Here is a 19,881-nt window from a genome sequence, read left to right as displayed (position 1 = left end):
AGAGACTCCAAAAGACAAGGCATCAGACCAGAGACTTTATCAATGCTCAAAAAAGTTCTATTACCTCATTGAGTAAAGTAAATGGAAAAGAAATGAGAGAGGTGTCACTGGACAAAATGTTTACATCTTGAAGCAAAAATCTGTTAAAGCGAACAGCAATGCATGCCAGCCAAGAAACCAAGCTATATTGGGTAGCTGTAAATCGTCTAGCTGTGACTGATGAAAGTAGCATTGAATTAAATAAAGAATTGGAAGCCTCCACCCATAGCACATACAATCTACAATTACTGTCAGAAACATTTCAAAGTTTGGGCAAAATATATCCGCAGAGATTTACAATTATAAATGATGCTTTGAGACTCGAGTCCTATGTGAGATTTCATGACAGAAGATGGCAACGTTTCCATAACCAACCATACAAAGAATTATCAGTCAATTTCAGGTCTGTCTCTCCACCCTTTGGAAATCAGTGTTTGCAGCAAGAATTAATCAATACTTTCCAATCAGTCATATCTTGACAGAAGAGCAAAACATATTCAAGAAAATCATTTTATGTTTTAAAAGGGGAAAAAAGAGCTACCTACCTACATTAGCAGTCCATGGAGTTTTGTGGTCTTAGAAACGTCTTAGCCATTTTTTCCTGTTTATTTTTGAGCTTTGTTAATCAAGACATTTTGTGAACCAAGATTTCTTGGTGGGAGACAGAATGCTGGGATCTCCCATTTCTTCTGTATATGGATGATCATAACGTAAGTGCCGAACAAGGACTTACTTAAAAAGCAGGTCTGTAATAGGCATAGTTAAGAAGAATCTGGTTTGGACTAGTATGTCCTTTCAAAAACCACAGGGAAGATGAGGACCTTAGGCAATGCATCTCAATGGAACGAAGATTGTGTAACATAAACCTGATGAATATTAGGTGTACTAAATGGGGCAGTGATCTTCAAATTAACTACTCCAAAGATTATTTTTTTTTAAAAAAGCATCACAAAAAACTACTGGGGAAATGTTGTGACATTGCTATGTCTCATCCTGATCAGAACTCAAACCACCAAGAGCTGGATTCATTAATATATCAAGGACCTACGATTAGTAAGAGTGGACACTCCCTCCACTTACACATGCCCACATCCCATCCTGTCCATAACTTACAGTCTTAGAGAGTTATCTGAGGCTCAGAGAGCTTAGGTAACATACTCATGGTCACACAGTTAGTAAATATCAGGATTCATGAATAACTAGGTAAAGTTTGACTCCATGCTGTCTTTTTGGGCACCAGATTCCCTCACCTCCTCAAATTCTCCTGTTCTGATCTGATTCAAATCATTCAGACTAAGGGTTAGAAATTTTATATGCCACCCCTCTCATTAGGTTTTATATTTGAAGACAGGTCATGCAGAGGGAGAAAAGTAGAATAAAGGAAAGGATACTAACTTTGGGATTTCTTACATCGGTTGATTGAATTTTTTCTATTCTGAAATCACACCATGCAGGCAAGTGCCTATATTTTAAGCAGCTAGGTGTACACCTTCATGTTCATTTATGGATTTTGTTTTGTGCCCACCTTCCAATGAGTTGACAAGTATTATAACAGGTCCATTAAGGTTTCAAAATATTACCTACACAGGACAGTCCCTAAATTTCCCTAAAATTTATTTTAGGGAAAAGGATTAATTGGGAGATACAAAGAGGCGATGAACAAAAAGGCAGACACACACCAGAAAATGCAAATCTGTTTCTGTCCAAGTGCTCAGTGGCTGCTTCTGAAACTACTGCCAACTTGTCGGCATGCCCTGGCTTTGAACGTTGGAACATCCCCAGCCATGTGCAAAATCTATACTTATCTTTTTACTTGAGAAATAAGGCAGCTGAGGTCTGCTTCAGGTTGGCAGTCGATGCAGCAAAATATGCTTCCCAAAAGGCAGAGCACTATCTGATGGAGGGTTCTCTCCACAAATAAACCCAAAATAGAAAAGAAAAACCAAAACCAAAACCCCAGCAGTGGTTGAGTTTGAAGAATGCAGTGATAAATACAGATGAACCTAATAAGGGATGGCATGAAATTTAAGGCTGGAATGGTGAATTATCAATACCTATAAGATACATCTTGAAGGACAAAGTTTTTGGCAGGGAGTTGTTGCCTTTCAAAGAATCCTAGAATCTATTCATAAGGACAAGGGTTTGCTGGGAAGGTGGCAAGCAGAAGAGAGCACAGATATTGATACGGGCAACATGGTGGCCTGTACCTAAAACCCATGGGAACTGATAGTACAAAAAAGCCACTGGACTGCTTAAAATCATGGAAGAGTCAGGTGGCTATTAGCATATGAACTTTTTGGCAGGGGCAAAGACCTGCCATTCCTGGTAGTGTAGAGCACATGCAGTGAAGAGTGTATTTGGCCAAAATCAGAGAAAGTAACAAGGAAGAAAGAGAGAACAGAAGGACTGGGGGAACTGAATCACACAGTTTCTTCTTAGGTTTCATTAGATCTTATTACCAGAGTATATGTAGCCTTTGGACTGTGTGGATGGAAATGCTAAACACTTTTCTTCTTGTTGTTCAGTCACTTCAGGTGTGTCTAATTCTTCATAATCCCATTTGAGGTTTTCTTGGCAAAGATACTGGAGAGGTTTGCCTTTCCTTATCCAGCTCATTTTTACAGATGAGGAAACTGAGGCAAATAGGGTCACATAGTTAATAAATGTCTGAGTCTAGATTCATCTTCCTGACTCCAGGCCCAGCACTCGATCCATTGGGCCACCTCGCTGACCCATTAGAAGGGGCCATTAACAGAAAAGAATACCATATGGACAACCTGAGTTAACACACTCATCATTTCAGGCAGAGTAAAACCTACTTTCTCTAAGACTATAAGTTATGGACAGGTTGTGATGTGGGCATGTGTTGGTGGAGGGGGTGTTGACATTTACTAATAATAGGTCCTTGATATATTAATGAATCCATCTGTTGGTGGTTTGAGATCTGGTCAGGATGAGACATACAATGTCACAACACTTTTCTGGCTGTTTTTTGTGATACTTCTAAAAAAATCTTTTGTGTTACCAAAGAACAAGATTTTCAATGCCTGTGATTTCTTCCTTCTTAAAAGTTTATGTTTTCTTTCTGAGCCATATCATGGTAGAGCTATTTAGACGGCCTTTTGTATTCAGGATACACTCTATGATATAGTAGAAAGGTTGTTGGATTTAGAATCAGAGGACCTAGGTTCAAATATTGACTCTACAATTACTAACTGTGTGAGCTTGGATAAATCACTTAACCTGTCTGGGTCTCAGTTTCCTCACCTGCAAAATAAGAGTGCAGTACTCAATGACAGCTATAGTGTCTTGAAGCTCTAAGTCTTTGTTAGTTTGGACTGGATACTTTGATTTCTCATGGTCATTTTAAGGATGAAGGAATTAAGAGGATGCCATAGGTTGTCACCCCATTTTCATGGTTGACTTTAGTAAAGGTGTTATCAGATGGGGAGCCCTCTTTTCCAAATCTGCTGACACAATTTCTCAGACTTTAACTTCTCAGTTGTGTAGAGGGAGCCTTCCCCTGACTTATGATCTGAGGAAATGCAATCTGCCAAACGTACCATATTGCCCTGACCCCAAATAGAGATTAGTACCATATTATCATGACCCCTAATAGAGACTGTTTTGAAGACAGAACTTTGAAAATGTTGCTAAAAAAGCAAATATTGGAACTAAGTGAATCAAAGAGCTGAAAAGAAGTTTACATGTCATCTTATCCAATCTTGTCACTTTACACATGAGGAATCTACCGCCATTTAGAGAAATGAAGGGATTTGTCCAAGGTTACATGTCTATGCATGGCTGAGCTGAGACAAGAACCCAGGTTCTTGGATTCCCAGCTCCTTCCATATTTCCTCAATGGGGGTGTCTTGGTAGTACTTAATAGGATTACAAACACATCCAGAAATCTCAAAGCATGAGGTCAGTGGGCTAAAGAGAAGTAGGGCTTATTTTAGGATAAGGCCCCAGCTTGGGGGTCAGCTAAATGACACAGTGAATAGAGTGCTCCTGTATGGAGTCAGGAAGACTCATCTTCCTGAGTTCAAATCCAGCCTCAGATACTTACTAGCTGCGTGACCCTGGGCAAGTCACTTAACCCTGTTCATCTCAGTTGCCTCATTTGTAAAATGAGCTGGTCAAGGAAATGGTAAACCACCCCAGTATCTTTGCCAAGAAAACCCCAAATAGGTTCACGGGGATTCAGACATGGATGAACATGACTGAGCAACAATAAAACCCTTTAGCTTATTTTGCTATGTATATACAAAACTGAGAAAATGCCCATTTTAAGAATCTGTATCGCAATCCCAACGCACAATTCTAAACTGGCTGAAGATTCTGTTGCTTGATTCATGCCAGCTATCATCTCTGAGACAAGACTGAAAGACTGATGAAGCTGGAAGACAAGATTACAAAAACCAACTGGAATGAAGTTTATGATCAGTACCAGAGTTATCTTCATCTTTACGGATTTTGAGCTTGACAAGGTCCTCACACTGCTGGAGAATCTGAACTGCATCTTCCATGGAGCAGTTGTCCAGCCGGATGTTATCGATGGCCAGCAGTTTGTCCCCAAGTTCTAAGGTCCCAGTTCTGTTAAAGAAATGGAAGCACATGAAAAATTGCTACCACTTAAGTGGGTTGTTTAAAGTATCATTAAATATAATGCAGCTTTTGAAGGAAAATATTTCTTCAATTAAAAAAATGTATTTTCTCTACAATTGTCTTTTGTTTTTTGGTTGGGTTTTTTTTTTGACTGCATGATTTTGGGAAGGCAGCCATGACATTTAGCTACCAGGTATTAAAAATAATAAATTTATTACTCCCTTAAATAAACGGGGAACTAATTGATTTAGGCACTAGACAGGCTGTACTCAGGGGAAGACCTCAAATGCTTCGCTCTGCATGTGGCCTTTTCTTGTTTCCCTTCAGTCATTTGAATATTCCTTTTTAAGGTTACTTTCCTTCTATTCTGTATCAATTGTGAAATCAATAAAAGGTCCCAGCCCAAGCCTCACTTGGTTGGTCATTGTTTGGGTTTTGATGGCTCAGAGTAAAAGTAAATAGCAGTTGTTTCTGTTTTGGTCAGAAATCCTGAGAGTCTTCCCCTCCCAGATTGTTTGATTTGCTTTTTTTTTTGACTAGGTAAAAGAGGCCATTCTTTGCTTTATTTCTTACATAACTTTATTCAGTAATGGGCTTTGCCTCAGACAAACTGAGACCCGTTAAAGACCTCTGCTTAAAAAGGCCAAGATCTCCCATTACATCTGGGGCCATCTCTAGTCATCATGATCCATATCTGGCCACTGGACCCAGATAGATCTGGAGGAGAAAGTGAGGCTTGTGACTCTGCACAGCCCTGCCTCACTTAAATCCAACTCATCTGCATGTCATGGCATCACCTCCCTGAGAATGAAGGACAAACAGCAACCACTTGCTAATTTACATGTTATCTCTCCCCTCCTCCCCAATCCCCTAGGTTTGTAAGGTCCTTGAGGAAATCAACTGGTTTCTTGTTTTCTGCCTTCCTTGGTATCCATAGTGCTTAACGCACAACTTGGCACATCACAAGAGCTTAATCAATGCTTGTCGGTTTGTTGATCGTTTGATAATCCTCATTCTACTGCAGAAAGACAGAGCAGAAGGGGCTGCGTTCTGCATTGGTTAAGGAATGTTTTGCAGCTTTATTTCTGTATATGGTATCTCTCATCAATCCCCAGGTATAGGAGGAAGAATTGGGGGAAGGCTCAGTGAAAATGAAATATGGCAGGGGTACCTAATGACTTTACTAGTAATTTGTTTGGTTTGGAAGCAATCAGGGCTAAGTGACTTCCCCAGGGTCACACAGCTAATAAGTATCTGAAGCCACATTTGAACTCAGGTCCTTGACTCCAAGGCCAGGGCTCTATCCACTGTGCCACCTAGCTGCCCCTTTACTAGTGATTTGTGACTGGAAAGCCTTTGTTACTTCCAACTATGCTCAATGAATCATGTGCATTTCTGGGATGGAGTGTCAAGGGGTCCTGTTATGCATTTAGGGGCTTATGACAGGCAGAACAAGGGTTACTCAGGGGTTGGAAATACCTACAATGTTCTAAATATGAGATAAGCCTTTTAGGGAACCTTTCTTTTGCTCTGAACCCTAAAGCTACCCCTGACTTGGCTCTGCCTGCTATCAAGACCCTTTGTGCTTAGAACACAGGCATTGGCATCTATCATTGGGTCTCACCTCAGGTTGGGTGGGTCTCTGTGCCAACCAGAGCTTGTCTAAAAGGTTCTGTCTGCCTGAGTCAGGGAGGGAAGAACCTAGCATGGGGCTGGGCTTTTCTGTTATGCAATTATCTCTATGGGGTAGCTGTCACAAGAAGAGCCAAGCTCATCTTTAGGTCATAGAAGGTTGGGTGGGAAGTGAGCAGACAAAGAGAACATATGTTGGACCCACAGCAGGGGAAACATTCATGAAAAATTCCTTGACTGGATAACTGAGTGAGAACTGTGCCATATAGAGAAACCAATTACTGTCAGAACAGAGGTCCAATTAGCTGTTAGCTTGAGGCACAGCTAGGTCTAGGCCAGCCTGGAAGAAGTCTGCCCACTGTCTCACCTGTGAGCCACGCTGCCTCTCTTGATGTCTGAGATAACAAGGGGATCTCCTGGTTTTCTACTGGCTGGTGCTATAAAAAGAAAGACAGAAAAAAATTAGTGACATTTTAAATTGATTTTACACATAAAACTATATTCCTTTGGCTATTTTTTTAAAGTACTGTTTAGTTTGACAGAGAGTATAACCGTAAATCCTGATTACAACTCTATAGTGATAAAGCTCTTAACATGCCCTAGTAAGTGAATATTTCATTTCACCGACAGCAATATTTCGTCCCCACCTAGTTGTATTTGGACACACACCAGTGTTATCATCATCATCATTCAGAGTTACACAGAAAGCTAGTGAGTCTCATTTATAATGGTTGGCTTTGACTATTCTGTTGTTTCAGTCACTGAAATCACAGGAATAACTGCTATAATGATCATTTACATTTATACGGTCCCTCAAAGTGGCAGAAGTCTTTATATATGGTATTTCGTTTGTATGCTAAGTATCACAAGAGTTACTTCTTTAAATGTTATAAAATGAAGGAGAGATCAACTCCAGCTGGGCAGGGGAAGGAGGGGAATGGGATCAGAGAAGTCTCTGCAGGGAAGGTTGCATCTGAGATGGATTTTGAGAGATGGGCAAAATTTAAACAGGTAGAGGCTGGGGGTGGGGTGGCATATTCCAGGTCTTGGGATCATTCTTAGTTTCCAACAAAGCATGAGGCAGAGAGGAGGGGGAGATGGCCTCAGATTCAGGAAGACATCAGTTGACATTGCCTGTGTGGCCCTGGGCACACAGGAGGCCAGTATGCATTGGTACCAGTAGGTTCCCTATACAAGTGAAATCATAGTCTGGTCCCTATCTCTATTCCTTCTACTAAGTATACAAAAGAAATCCCCAACATAATAATGAGTTCAGAATTTAATTGCTCCCTGGGGTAGTTTTGTATAATTCTTTTATGCTATGAATGACCAAGTTTTCATGCCTTTCATTCTTACCGTATTTCAACACAGTCTCTTTTTCTGGGCATAGGTCAAACAAATCAAAACGTAACTCATGTATCATGAGCAAATATGTTTTCTCAGAATCTGCCAATATGTTTACAAAACATTTTGCCAAGATATATAACCACCACCCACCAATCAATAGCTCTTCAAAAAAAATTTATGTTCTATTCACCTGGCCTCTGATCAAAACCAATAGTGAAGGAAAGAGAGTAAGGCCCGACTCTGTGACCTTTATAACTAAGGGAAGAAACATCCCCAGAGACTTTTTAGAAGTTGGTGCATTTATGAACACAAGCGAAACAGCTGGGATTGCATCCTAGCCAAGTGTGTGCTGAGTTCCCCTGGGAAATTACAGGAACACCTGTGGCTCAGCACGGAAGGACGCGTGTTTTGAGAAAAGGAAGCAAAATGCTCCTATTGGCCCCTGGTCAGGAAGAGCCGCTGACTCAGAGGACCTTAGGAAGGGAGCAGTTCAGGCCTCTGTCTATCTCTTCCTTAACTAGGGTAATATCTGCCCATGCTGCTCTGTTACACTTTGAGTTCAAACAATCTGAAAAAAGTCAATTGAAAGCATATTGTATTTCTGACACCGTGCTATACAGAGTCGCTCACCTGAAGAAGTTTAGAGTCTCATGGGGTGGAGGGAGATAAGAGAAACACACAAATAACCAGAATACAAGGTCAAATTAATAAAATCAGTGAATAATAAGAACAGTTAGCATTTGTATAGTACTCTAAAGGTTTGCAAAGCACTTTACAAATAATATATCATTTTACTGTCACAACAACCCTGGGAGACAGGTGCTATTATTGGCTTCATTTTATCGAAGATGAAACTGAGACAGATAGAGGCTGTGACTTGCTCAGGGCCACACAGCCTTAGACACCCAAGTCTAAGGTCAAATTTGAACTCAGGTCTTTCTGACACCAGGCTTGATCCTCTATCCACTGCACCACCTAGGTACTAAGAAGTGTTAGAAGGAGGTATGAAAAATCTTATTGGAGTTTCAGGGAAGACTTCATTAAAGAAATAGCTTTTGAGATTGAGTATTAAGGACAGATAGGAAGAGGGAATAATATACACACTCACTTGGGTATAGAAATCTATCTTACCCTACAGGAAAGTAGGAGGGGGAGGGGATAAGAGCAGGGAGGGCTGACTGGGGTGGGGAGGCAATAGAAGCAAAACACTTTTGAGGAGGCAGAGGGTGAGAGAGAGGATAGAATAAACAATAAGGAAACAGGATGGAGGGAAATACAGTTAGCAATCATCACTGTGAAAAATTTTTTAAAAGCAAGGACCAATAGGTGGGAATTTGAAAGAAGGGTATTCAAGGCAGAGAAAACAGAATCAGCAAAGTTGTAGAAGTAGGAATGCATAGGATGTACTGTGGGTCAGTTTGACTTAAACTTTAGAATGAAGGAACAACTCAATTCAATTAAATTCACTAAATTTAAATGTGTAAGGGCAGGTAGGTGGTGCAGTGGATAGAGTGCCAACTCAGGAAGACTCATCTTCCTGAGTTTAAATCTGACCTCACACACTTACTAGATGTGTGACCCTGAGCAAGTCATTTAACCCTGCTTTGCCTCAATTTCCTCATCTGTAAAATGAGCTAGAGAAGGAAATGGCAAACCACTCCAGTATCTCTGCCAAGAAAACCCCAAACTACAATTTATCATGTAGTGGAGAAAGCACTGAATTTGGAATGAAGAACCCTTGGTTCTAATTCAGCATAAACACTTGTTTTTGTTCAGTTGTTTCTGTTGTGTCTGACTCTGTTTGACTTTTTGGGGGGGGGCTTTTCTTGGCAAAGATACTGGAGTGGTTTGCCATTTCCTTCTCCAGCTCATTTTACAGATGACGAACTAAGGCAAACAATGTTAAGTGACTTTTTAAGTCAGACATTACTGAAACAACTGAACGACAATAAAAAATTTAAATTTGCTGAATATTTGTTAAGAAGAAAGTAGAAGATCAAACCCAGAAGATAGGCTGGCGATACATCATAAAGGATTTTCAATGTCAGGGTAAGGAATTTGGATTTTATCCTGTAAGCAAAAGGGAGATGATGGAGTATTTTGATCAAGGGAGGCACATAGGCAGAACCATGTTTTAACAAGATTAATCTTACAGCACGGTTAAGGATGGATTGGAGCAGGAAAAACTGGAAGCAAGGAAATAACGTCGATTGCAGTGGTCTAGGCAAGAGGTAATAAGGTCCTGAGCTAAGATGATGGCAGCGAGAATGGAAAAGGGAGGACAAATTGATTGAACAGAGAATTTTCTGTCAGGAGAAGGACTCCCCAACCAACAGAGATTGCTGTGAAAACCTGACTAAAAATGAATAAAAGATAAGACAGGGCTTCTTGAATTATTTTGAGGTCAGACACTCAGTTTACTTTAGGTCTGAAATGACTTTTTTTTTAATGGAAAGTCAATCTAATTTTGTATGGCAACCTAAATGCCCTGTGTGGGGCTCCAGGGAGAAGCCAAAGAATAAAATGAGAGAAATGGGCATCAGTGACTGAAAACTGCTCAAAAGCCTACCCTATGAAATCTGTTATACCACATATGGCAGTGCTGTGGGCCTACAGGCATCAGTGGAAAATCACTCAGAACCTTTAGGTGATTTTAACAGGTTTACTACTTAACACAACAGGGAAACACAAACAGGAATTATAATAACAATAAACCAAAGGGGAATTTTACTAGTTGTAGAGGTTTTATTAGTTAATCTTAATCCTCTATGCATATTCTAGGAATCATGCCTTAATCTTTCTTAGTTATTTCCTTCTTTTTCCTTGTCTTGTCCCCTCTTCCTCAGTTGCCCTAAGCCCACTCTTCTTTGGGTTGGATGACAGGGCAAGCTCTGTCGTTATGGTTCAGTCGTTTTTCAGTCATGTCCAACTCTCTGTGACCCCATTTGGGGTTTTCTTGGAGAGATACTGGAGTGATTTGCTATTTCCTTCTCCTGTTCATTTTACAGATGAGGAAACTGAGGCAAACAGGGTTAAATGACTTGCCCAGGGTCACATAGCTAGCGTGTGAGGCCAGATTGGAACTCAGGAAGATGAGTTCCTGACACTAGGCTTGGTGCTCTATGCACTATGGCACCACCTAGCTGCCCCAAGACCTAGGTTTCTAGCTAATACAGATTCACATAATTTGATGAAACTGTTAAAGGTTAAATCTGCCCTCCCAGAAACTTTTTTCCTCTATAGTAGCTCGACTCCTCATTCACATGCACACCACCTAGACTGGATAATCTACTTCCAAGTCTTGATGTTCAACCTTCAAAGCATCATTCCCTTTCCTCCACCAAGCTGCCAAGCTGATGCAAGCCTTCATCACCTCATGCCTGGATCTCCGCAATAGCCTTCTGTTTGGTTGCCACACCTCAAGTCTCTTCCAACTCCAATCCATCCCCCACTCAGCTGCCAAAGTGATCTTTTTTTTATAATTAAGATTTTTTATTTTTAGTTTACAACACTCAGTTCCACATAATTTTGAGTTCCAGATTTTCTTCCCCCCCCCCCTCAAGACAGCATGGAATCCGATACATCTTCTACATATAACTTCACACTGAACTTATTTACGCAATAGTCAAGTTGTAAAGAAGAATTATGACCAATGGAATGAATCATGAGAAAGAAGAAACAAAACCAAAAAAAAAAAACCAAAACAAACAAACAAAAAAACAAAAACAAAAGAGAAAAAAACCCAAGGGAAAAAAATTGGAGAGCATACAGGGTGCTTCAATCTGCATTCAGACTCCATAGTTCTTTCTTTGGATTAGACAGCTCTCTCCATCATGAGTCCTTTGGAGTTGTCTTTGAACTTTGTATTGCTGAGAAGAGCGAAGTCTATCAGGGTCAAAGCGATCTTCTTAAAAAGCAAGTCTGACCACGCCGCTAACGAGCAGCTTCCTATTACCTCCAAGATCAAAATATACAAAGCTCTGTTTGGCTTCTATAGCCTCTCACAATCTGGCTTCTTCCTACCTCTCCTGCCTCCTTAAATCATTACTCTTTTCTTTGTAATCTACAATCCAGTCTCTAGGCAATACTCTCCCTCCTCATCTTAGTTTCTTGGCTTCCTTCAAGACTCATCTCCAATCCCACCTTAAGCAGGAGGTCTTTTCTGGTTCCCCCCATAACTGCTGATGTGTTCCCTCTGGGATTGCCTTCCATTTAAACTGTACATATTTTGTCTACAATTTTTTTGTATGCTGTCTTCCCTATTAGAATGTGAGCTCCTTGAGGGGAAGGACTACATTTTTACCTTTTTTGTATCCCCAGTGCTTAGCCCTATGCTAATTGGCTAATTGATTTAGCTAAAGATTGGCTAAATCCAAAGGCATTGGAGACCCCAGGAGGTACAGCAAGTACCTTCTTCTTTGCCTAATCCAGACGAGTCTTTGTTCTGGATATTAGAAACGCAAGGAACTTACTGTTACCTTGCTTATCCTGGACTAGGAGCTCTTAACCCATGAGTCAGTCAGTCAATAAATATTGTTGTTGGCCCTTCATTTAGGAAGAGGACCAGTCACATCATGATGTGATGGGATGTCTTGACTTGTGCTTGAATTTGATTTAAGTGAGGCAGAATCGCGCCAGGTTGGCAGCCTCATTCTCTCTTCCAGAGTCCAGAGGCAAGACAAATGTCAGGACTGGCCCAGAATGCAGTGGATGGCCTTGGTGTCTTCAATGTCTGACCAGGCTCTCAGTGCTCGCGTCTTCATTGGAACATATTGTTCTCATCGGACCATTCCACCAGGGGAGGTCTTCACATGCTTGGTGGGGGTAGACATCCCCCTAGCTCACAGGCAGGTTTGAGGTCTGTATGTTTACCACCTGGTTTAGCCCATCTGTTAAGACAGTTTTGCTGAAATGTGTCTCTTGTGCATGCTACCGCTCCTTGGACTCACAGGTGAGAGTTGGGTGAAGGTAAACAGCAAAGGCAGATAAGCAGCCCTGAAAAAGTCTCAGCAAGCCCTCACACCAGACATGCTAATCTTCACCTACTATTTGTTAAGCCTGGGGGATACAAATAAAAACAGACAGTCTCTGCCCTCCAGGAGCTTACAAATTAATGGAAACTTTTTTTAATATTTTGAAACCTGATGTAATTCATTTCCAATCCTAAGAATTTTATTTTTTGCATTTAAAAACATTCTGAGACTGCCAAAGAGGTCCATGATGCAAAAAAGATAAAGAACCCTAGACTTTGACCATGGATGTACAGGAGCTCTGTTCTTGGCCCCTGGCTCTTTGGATGAGAAAGACCATTCCTTTCCTGGCCTCCAAAGATTACTTCTTGGGTTTAAGTCATCTTGCATTATTCACAAATTATCTCCCTCTCTGTTCCTTTCTCTTCTTTCTCTTTCTCTTTCCTATTGCTCCCTCCTATAGATTAAAAGAAGCTCATCTTTATATTAAATATAGGAATATTAAGTTTTTCAGAAAATAATCAGCATATGATATTTTTTTTAAAAATCATAAATTTTGAGCTGGAAGGCAACTTCTTCATTTTGAAGATGATGGAGAAGGGATGTGATGTAACTTGACTAGGGTCACACAGGAAGTCAATGGCAGAGTTGGGATTCGAACCCAAGGCCTCCAACTGAAAATCCCAAGCCCTTCCTAGTAAATCAGTAAGGTTCTCCTGAACCTATGAAATTCACATGATGCATGAGTGAAGTTTCTGTTTTCCAAGGTATATGGTTCAAAGAGTAAAAGAAATTATCTAAGTTATATGGACCATTTAACCATTTTGCTTTAATTGGATTATAATCATATATATGTGTATATGTGTGTGTATATCTATATATGTATATATATAGACACCCAAATATATATGCATTTCTCCTCCTCCTCCTTCTTCTCTCTCCTTGTCCCTCTCTCTCCTCTTTCTCTTCCCTCCCCTTTCCCCCCACCCCATATATAAAAAGTGAATTTAATTCTCTTCAGATGGAATTGTGGGCATGGTTTTGCTATAAAGTTAGCAAAAATGGTAATACTTTTCCTTCTCTTACTTAAAATATAAGGGGGTGGGATGGGGAAAGAATTATAGATTTGTTTAATCCTCATAAGCAAAACAGTTTTATGACTATATCAAGAAACAATAGGAAGCTTCAGTTTAGTTAGTCCTGACAAATAAGCCCCAAAGTAAAAGCCTCATCTATAAGCTTGTTAAAATAGAAAACACTACATCTTTATTTTACTTATTCAGCATGGGGTGGGGGAGGGGGATGGATTCACCAAAGAGATTATTCCTTTTTCTGTAGATCTGAACTCTCTCTTAGAAAGATACACCCATATAAGTCACAGGATGCAGAAATTTCTCAAGAAAAAATATTGCTAGATGGTTTGAAGCAGCTTTTAGCTTGTCATCACTGGAAAGAGAGAATCTATATTCAATTTCCCTAACCACCTAGTACAGGTCAGAGGCACACAGAGATCTGAGTGAATTCAAAGGGACATGTAGAAGAAGAAGCGAAACTGGTATCTGATTGGAGAGAGCATCAGTCAAACCAGAATGTGCTCTCTCAACACCTACCCTGCATACTCTCTTTGTCCTGCTAGGCCATTTCACTTTCCTAAAAATAAAAAAAAAATCCAAACCCACAACGCTATAATAAATCACTTTTTATTATAGCAGTAACATCAATAAAAGGAATGTCTGATGCTAATGTGCTATAAATGCCTCATCTGGAACTTAAGAAAATTAACCTAAAACTGCTCACCACATTCAAAATCACAGTGACTCATTTCCGAGTTAATTAGGTATGGCAGAGTGAGCAGTAAACCAAGTGTGAAATGCTTTAATGAGGTGTTTCTCAGAGACAAGAGCTTCCCTTCTGAAATACGGAAAAAGTTTTGGTAAGAGGAAAGAGTTAAATAACCGGGTCTGTGTACTCGGAGGAAATGAAAACTCAATAGGAACGACTGTTCTACTTTTCTGTGGCCCCATTTCTGATAGAAACTCTAACATGATCCAGAAGTTTCCTTACTTCCCCCCCTGTGTCAAATTCACAAAACCCAATTGATTAGGAAATAGAAATTTTATTGAGTAACAAGAAAATCAAAAAGCACAAATGCAGGCGGCCTTTCCCTATAGAGTTTAAAGATTTATAACGTTATCTCCAGGCTAACATCAAATAAAGGCTCACACGTGGAATAGACATTCTGCACACTCATTATATATGCATTGGTTGATGTCTGTTCAATATCTGTCCGTGTTGCTGCAGTCTCCGTTAGATGGTAAACTCCTAGTGTTCGATACTTGGAGAGCACTGCATGCAGAAAACATGCTTTGGGTCAGCATGAAAATGAACTCTTGTCAAGTTTGAGATCAAAATCTGATTCTTCACTACCAAAATATAAATGCTAGTCAAGAGATAATATAAATTTATAGTGACGATAATTAATCAAAGTGGAGCCAAAATGTGAAAACTGCCAAATAGCCACTCATTTAGCAAATAAACCTATAATCTCTGCTTTTTGTCCTGCTATAGAATGATACACTTCAGTACTCTGACCTGGGTCCCACTCTAATTCAACATTAGAAAAGATTTGGGATTTCGTCAGTATGTATGTTCCTTGGACACAGAGAAAAATCATCTTTTCCATGCCATAATAGAAGATATTTCTGGAATAGCTGCTTTTCCCTTTCCTCTTTCCCTGTGCCCACCCCCAGGCATCACCTGGCAAGTGACCAACCTTCTGGAGATAAGTCTTTGCACAATTAACTAAGCTTGTCCTTGGACAACAAACCGCTTATCGCTAGGCCCATACTTGAAATGCTTCCATCCTGGGAGGCCCTACCAGATAACGTGCTCCACTGACAGAGCCTTTGAGGACCCAGATTCTTTTCCAACATCATAATGAAGCATTTAAGAGAGAGAATTATCTTACTGCTGGTTAAAATAAGATTGCATATTAAGAAGCTCTTAACAGTGTTAATTTATTTTTCATCCATACCTCATTCCAGCTATTTGGAAATAGGGATAGACTACTAAACTCTGCTCTCCTCTCCCCCTCAACCCAGCAAAACAAACCGGTCACAGGAAAGAAGGCAGCAAGGAACCACATACGTGACAAGGTTAAGGTGGTGGCTGAGAGAATTAATAGAACGGGGACTTCTTATTTCAAAATTGACCTCTTTCTTAAGAAGGGATATCACCCCCAATGACTATCAAATCTGGCTTGAAGTTGAAAGTGCAGAAGGTACCATTTTCTCTCCCATCCACAGGGAGGGCTACAGAGAAAGGAAAGTAATTACATATGTGAGTTGACCAGAAATTGTGGGAAGGTCATAGGGAAAATACACAGAGGACTTCTGTTCTTTCTCTTGCTTTCTCCTTTCTGCAGGAGCCTAGAAATAGCTCTCTAATCTCTGAACTTTCCTTCCTGGTGGGCAGAGGAGTTTCTTGATGTACCTCCATTCCTTTTGCTATGGTGTCCTATTGGGCTAACATCCCCAGCCCTCATATATTAGTTTTTGGTGTCTCTGCCAGGACAGTGGTAGAAAAGGGCATGCCTGCCTTCCTCCTTCCCTCCTCTGTGTGTGTATGTATATGTATGTGTATGTGTACACACACACACACACAGACACACATATGTATATATCTATGTGTATGTACATACATGCATATACACATGTGCATATACACATGTATATATATATATACACATGTAAAAAAGAATATACATGTGTATGTCTATACCAGGAGTGGGGAATCTACAGCCTCAAGGCCACATGTGGCCTTTTAGGTTCTTGGGTGTGGTCTTTTGACTGAGTCTAAGTTTTACAGAACAAATCCTTTTATTAAGGGGATTTGTTCTGTGAAGTTTGGATTCAGTCAAAGGGCCGCACCTAAGAACCTAGAGGATATACATATATGCATATACATATACATACATAGATATACACATTGATTTACATAGCTATAAAAAGTTATGGATAGATTTTTTTTTCCTTTTCTTCCCATTTTCATTTTTTTTTTTACATCTTTGCAAATGAGATTTAGAATGGGTAGGCCATGTGACTCATGCCAAATAAGCCAAAATATCTCCTCTCTTAGATCCTAAAAAAAGTGCTGATTTTTAAAAAAAATCTAATTTTATTTGAATATTTTTGTTTACAACTTCAGAGTTATAATTAAGAATTTATGGTCTCAATTTGTAGAAGTCATTTTTGACAGTTACATGTTTCTACTGAGCCAGTCAAATCAAGAAACATTTATTAAATAAGTACTTTCTACACGTCAGGCACTATGCTAATAAGTACAGCAATGAAAAGAGATAAAAAGCAGTCTCTGTTCTTAAGAACTCAGTCTGACAGAGGAGACAGCATTGAAACCACTATGTACCAACATGACATAACAGGATAAACTGGAGAAAACTCAAGGGAAGATATTAGCATTAAAGGAGACTGAAAAAGGCTTTTTGAAAAAGGATGGGATTTTATCAGGGATCTGAAGAAAGCCAGGGAAGCCAGGAGACAGAGATGAGGAAGATTAGCTATCAGGTCAGGCATGGGAGACCACCAGAGGAAACATATGGAGTGTGAAGATGGAATGGGTCTTGCACGGAACAGTGACAGCCAAGGTCACTGGATCACAGAGATTTCATTCAAAGTCATTCACTAGTAAGTCCTCATTAACTTCTTGTATTGGGAATCAAGATGGGCTCTTAGCACTTATTCAACCAAGTGCCCTTGAAGAGTTTGGCCTTTGTTTCCTTGATTAAATTAGGAGTCTTTGATGGCCTCCTTGCCTCAAGGGAAAGCCTAGTTTATATGGGTTTGAGTGACATGTTTGTGACATCAGAGGCTTTTAGACCATGTGTGTTTAAGTTGCATTTTCGTGATGATTTTAGGTCATGTGGGTGAGTCGCATGTGTGACTCACCTTTGACCCTGAACAAGATATATAAAACCAGAGGTTGGCTTTCTTTTTTTGGAGCTCTGAATTGCAGCAGTAGTGATGCGTGACTCTGAGCCAGCCGTTGTCAAGCTCCCAGCTGAACTCAGATGTTAATAACTATGAATTGTATTTGGTCTGTTTATAAATGTATGTTTGTAATTTGTTTGTATTTGCTCTGAAGTTCAGGGTGCTGGCTTTCCCCCCTGAACTAAGTGAATGATATTTGTATGCTGGATTAAAGTAAGATTGTTAACCCCTTAACATTGCTTTCCTTAGTAAAGCAGATCAAAAGAACTTGGGCTTGCAGTGTTCTGTGAGCTGGTTGTTGTTGGTTTTACACCCCCGACAGCAGGTGCTAGCCAGATTGGTGAAACACTTCTCCAACCCCTGCAAACACCCAGTGGAAAGTCTATTGCACTACTAAATGATCCCAAATAGCTGTTGGCTTGGAAGGGGCCTCAGATGAGCTCTCCTTGAGGCAACCTTCACATGGCCATGCTCATGCTTCTTGGTTTATTATCAGCATGATTTTATGAATAGCAATGTTGCAATATCAGGACTAGCACCATCATGAACAATAGCCCAACTTGGCTTTGCAGACTAATCTCTTACTAATTCCCTTCATACACCCCCTGCTCCAGCTAAACTGGGGCCAGTCTTCATTTTCTATTAAATATATATAATAGACAGACTATATTAATATAATGTATTATTATATAAATTAATATTATATAGTATATAAATTAATATATTATATGATACATAATAGAATAATGTAATAATCATTCTTTTAGTCCCCAAGCTTGGTTCACGCTGCTCCCTCTATGACGTCGTTCTTCCCATGTCTGCCTATTGAAATCCTTCCTGTTAGAGCGATGGCTAGAGAAAACAGTGGAGCCAGGAGCAGGGGCACTGCATTAGCTAGGCCAATATTGGCCTAGGGCAGGGGTGGGGAACCTGCGGCCTCAAGGCCACATGTGCCCTTCTAGGTCCTCAAATGTGGTTTGCCCGTGCTTGAGGACCTAGAGGCTACAGGTTCCCCACACCCCTGGCTTAGGGAATAGCATGACAGCTACAGGTGTAAAAAGAGCAGTGATTGCTGGTTAGTGGATCATCAGGCAGATGGAAACCTGGGTGCCTTCAGGCAGGTTTGGCTGTTTGTGGAATGAGGGTCAGAGCCAGGAAATTCTTCAAGGCTGAGGAAGGGCCAGGCTGCCTGGTCCCATCTTGCTGGGGCCAAGGCCTTCACACCACTTCCCAGCGGTCTCCTCACCATGTTCTTCAGCCACCACCCTCAATTTCTTCCCACTGAAATCTTGGGCTCCAGCCCTGCCTCCTCTGGTTAGGCGAGCACTGAGCTCTTGCCTCATCTCACTGAGACTCCTGTTTCCAAGCCCCTTCTCAGCCACTCTTTACTCTGCCCCCACACAAGACCCCCACCCCACTTTCAACTCCTTCCCAGATTTCCTCTATTGCTATCTTTTCCCATTAGAATGCAAAGAAAGTCCTTGAGGACAGGAACTTCCTTGTATTCATATCCCTGGTGCTTATCATAGTGCCTGGCACATGGTAATAAATGCTTTTCTATTTTATCTAATCTGTCAATCTAGCTAATCTATCCTAGCTATCTAATCTCTCTTTTCTATTTGATCTATTCTATATCTAATATGACCTATCTAACAATCTAATCTAGCTAATTTCTATTTAATCTATCCTATTTAATCTTTAGCTAAACTATTCTATCTAATTCTATCTATCTATCTATCCATCTATCTATCATTCTACCTTATTATTCCCTAAGTGTGTGTTGGGGACCCTCAGACATAACAACTATTCCCCTGGCATCAAGTATATAAAATCTATCTATCTATCTATCTATCTATCTATCTATCTATCTATCTATAATTCTGCCTTATTATCCCCTAGTGTATGTTTGGGACCCCCAGATATAACAACTGTAATCGAGTATATAAAATCACCTGAGATAGTGAATCTAGGGGAGTTATACATGGGAGTAGCCAAGGTGGTATTTGGGTTCCTGTGGCTGAAGCCATATCACTCCAGCAGTGAAGAGGGTTCAGGCCATCAGAGTTTTCCCAAAAAAGAACTATCTGGGCATACCCAAGAGGTACCTAAAGCTTCCATTGAGGTTGGGGGTTGGGGTCTTAATGAACCTGGGGTCCATGGATAGATTCAACAGGTTCATAAACTTGGATGGGGAAAAAAGACATCTTTATTTTCATTAACTTCTAAATGAAATTTAGCATTTCCTTCAATTAAATGTAAGCAACAGATGTTATTCTGAG

General features: G+C 40.3%; 1 protein-coding gene across 1 annotated transcript in view; it reads right to left on the bottom strand.

Moving 5' to 3' along the window:
* GRIP1 (glutamate receptor interacting protein 1) overlaps nucleotides 1-19,881 on the bottom strand; it is a 338,240-nt gene that overhangs the window by 86,653 nt on the left and 231,706 nt on the right. Inside the window, exons 14-15 of the mRNA XM_036760738.1 lie at nucleotides 6,647-6,716; nucleotides 4,490-4,635 (exon numbers count right to left, since the gene is read on the bottom strand). Of these exons, the coding sequence (XP_036616633.1) occupies nucleotides 4,490-4,635; nucleotides 6,647-6,716 (216 nt within the window). The remainder of the gene's footprint in view (nucleotides 1-4,489; nucleotides 4,636-6,646; nucleotides 6,717-19,881) is intronic.

The sequence above is a fragment of the Trichosurus vulpecula genome, chromosome 5 (assembly GCF_011100635.1).
Source record: "Trichosurus vulpecula isolate mTriVul1 chromosome 5, mTriVul1.pri, whole genome shotgun sequence".
Classification (NCBI taxonomy): Eukaryota; Metazoa; Chordata; class Mammalia; order Diprotodontia; family Phalangeridae; genus Trichosurus; species Trichosurus vulpecula.
The sequence above is the reverse complement of the archived record's forward strand: the minus strand, read 5'-3'. Positions and strand labels throughout refer to the sequence as shown.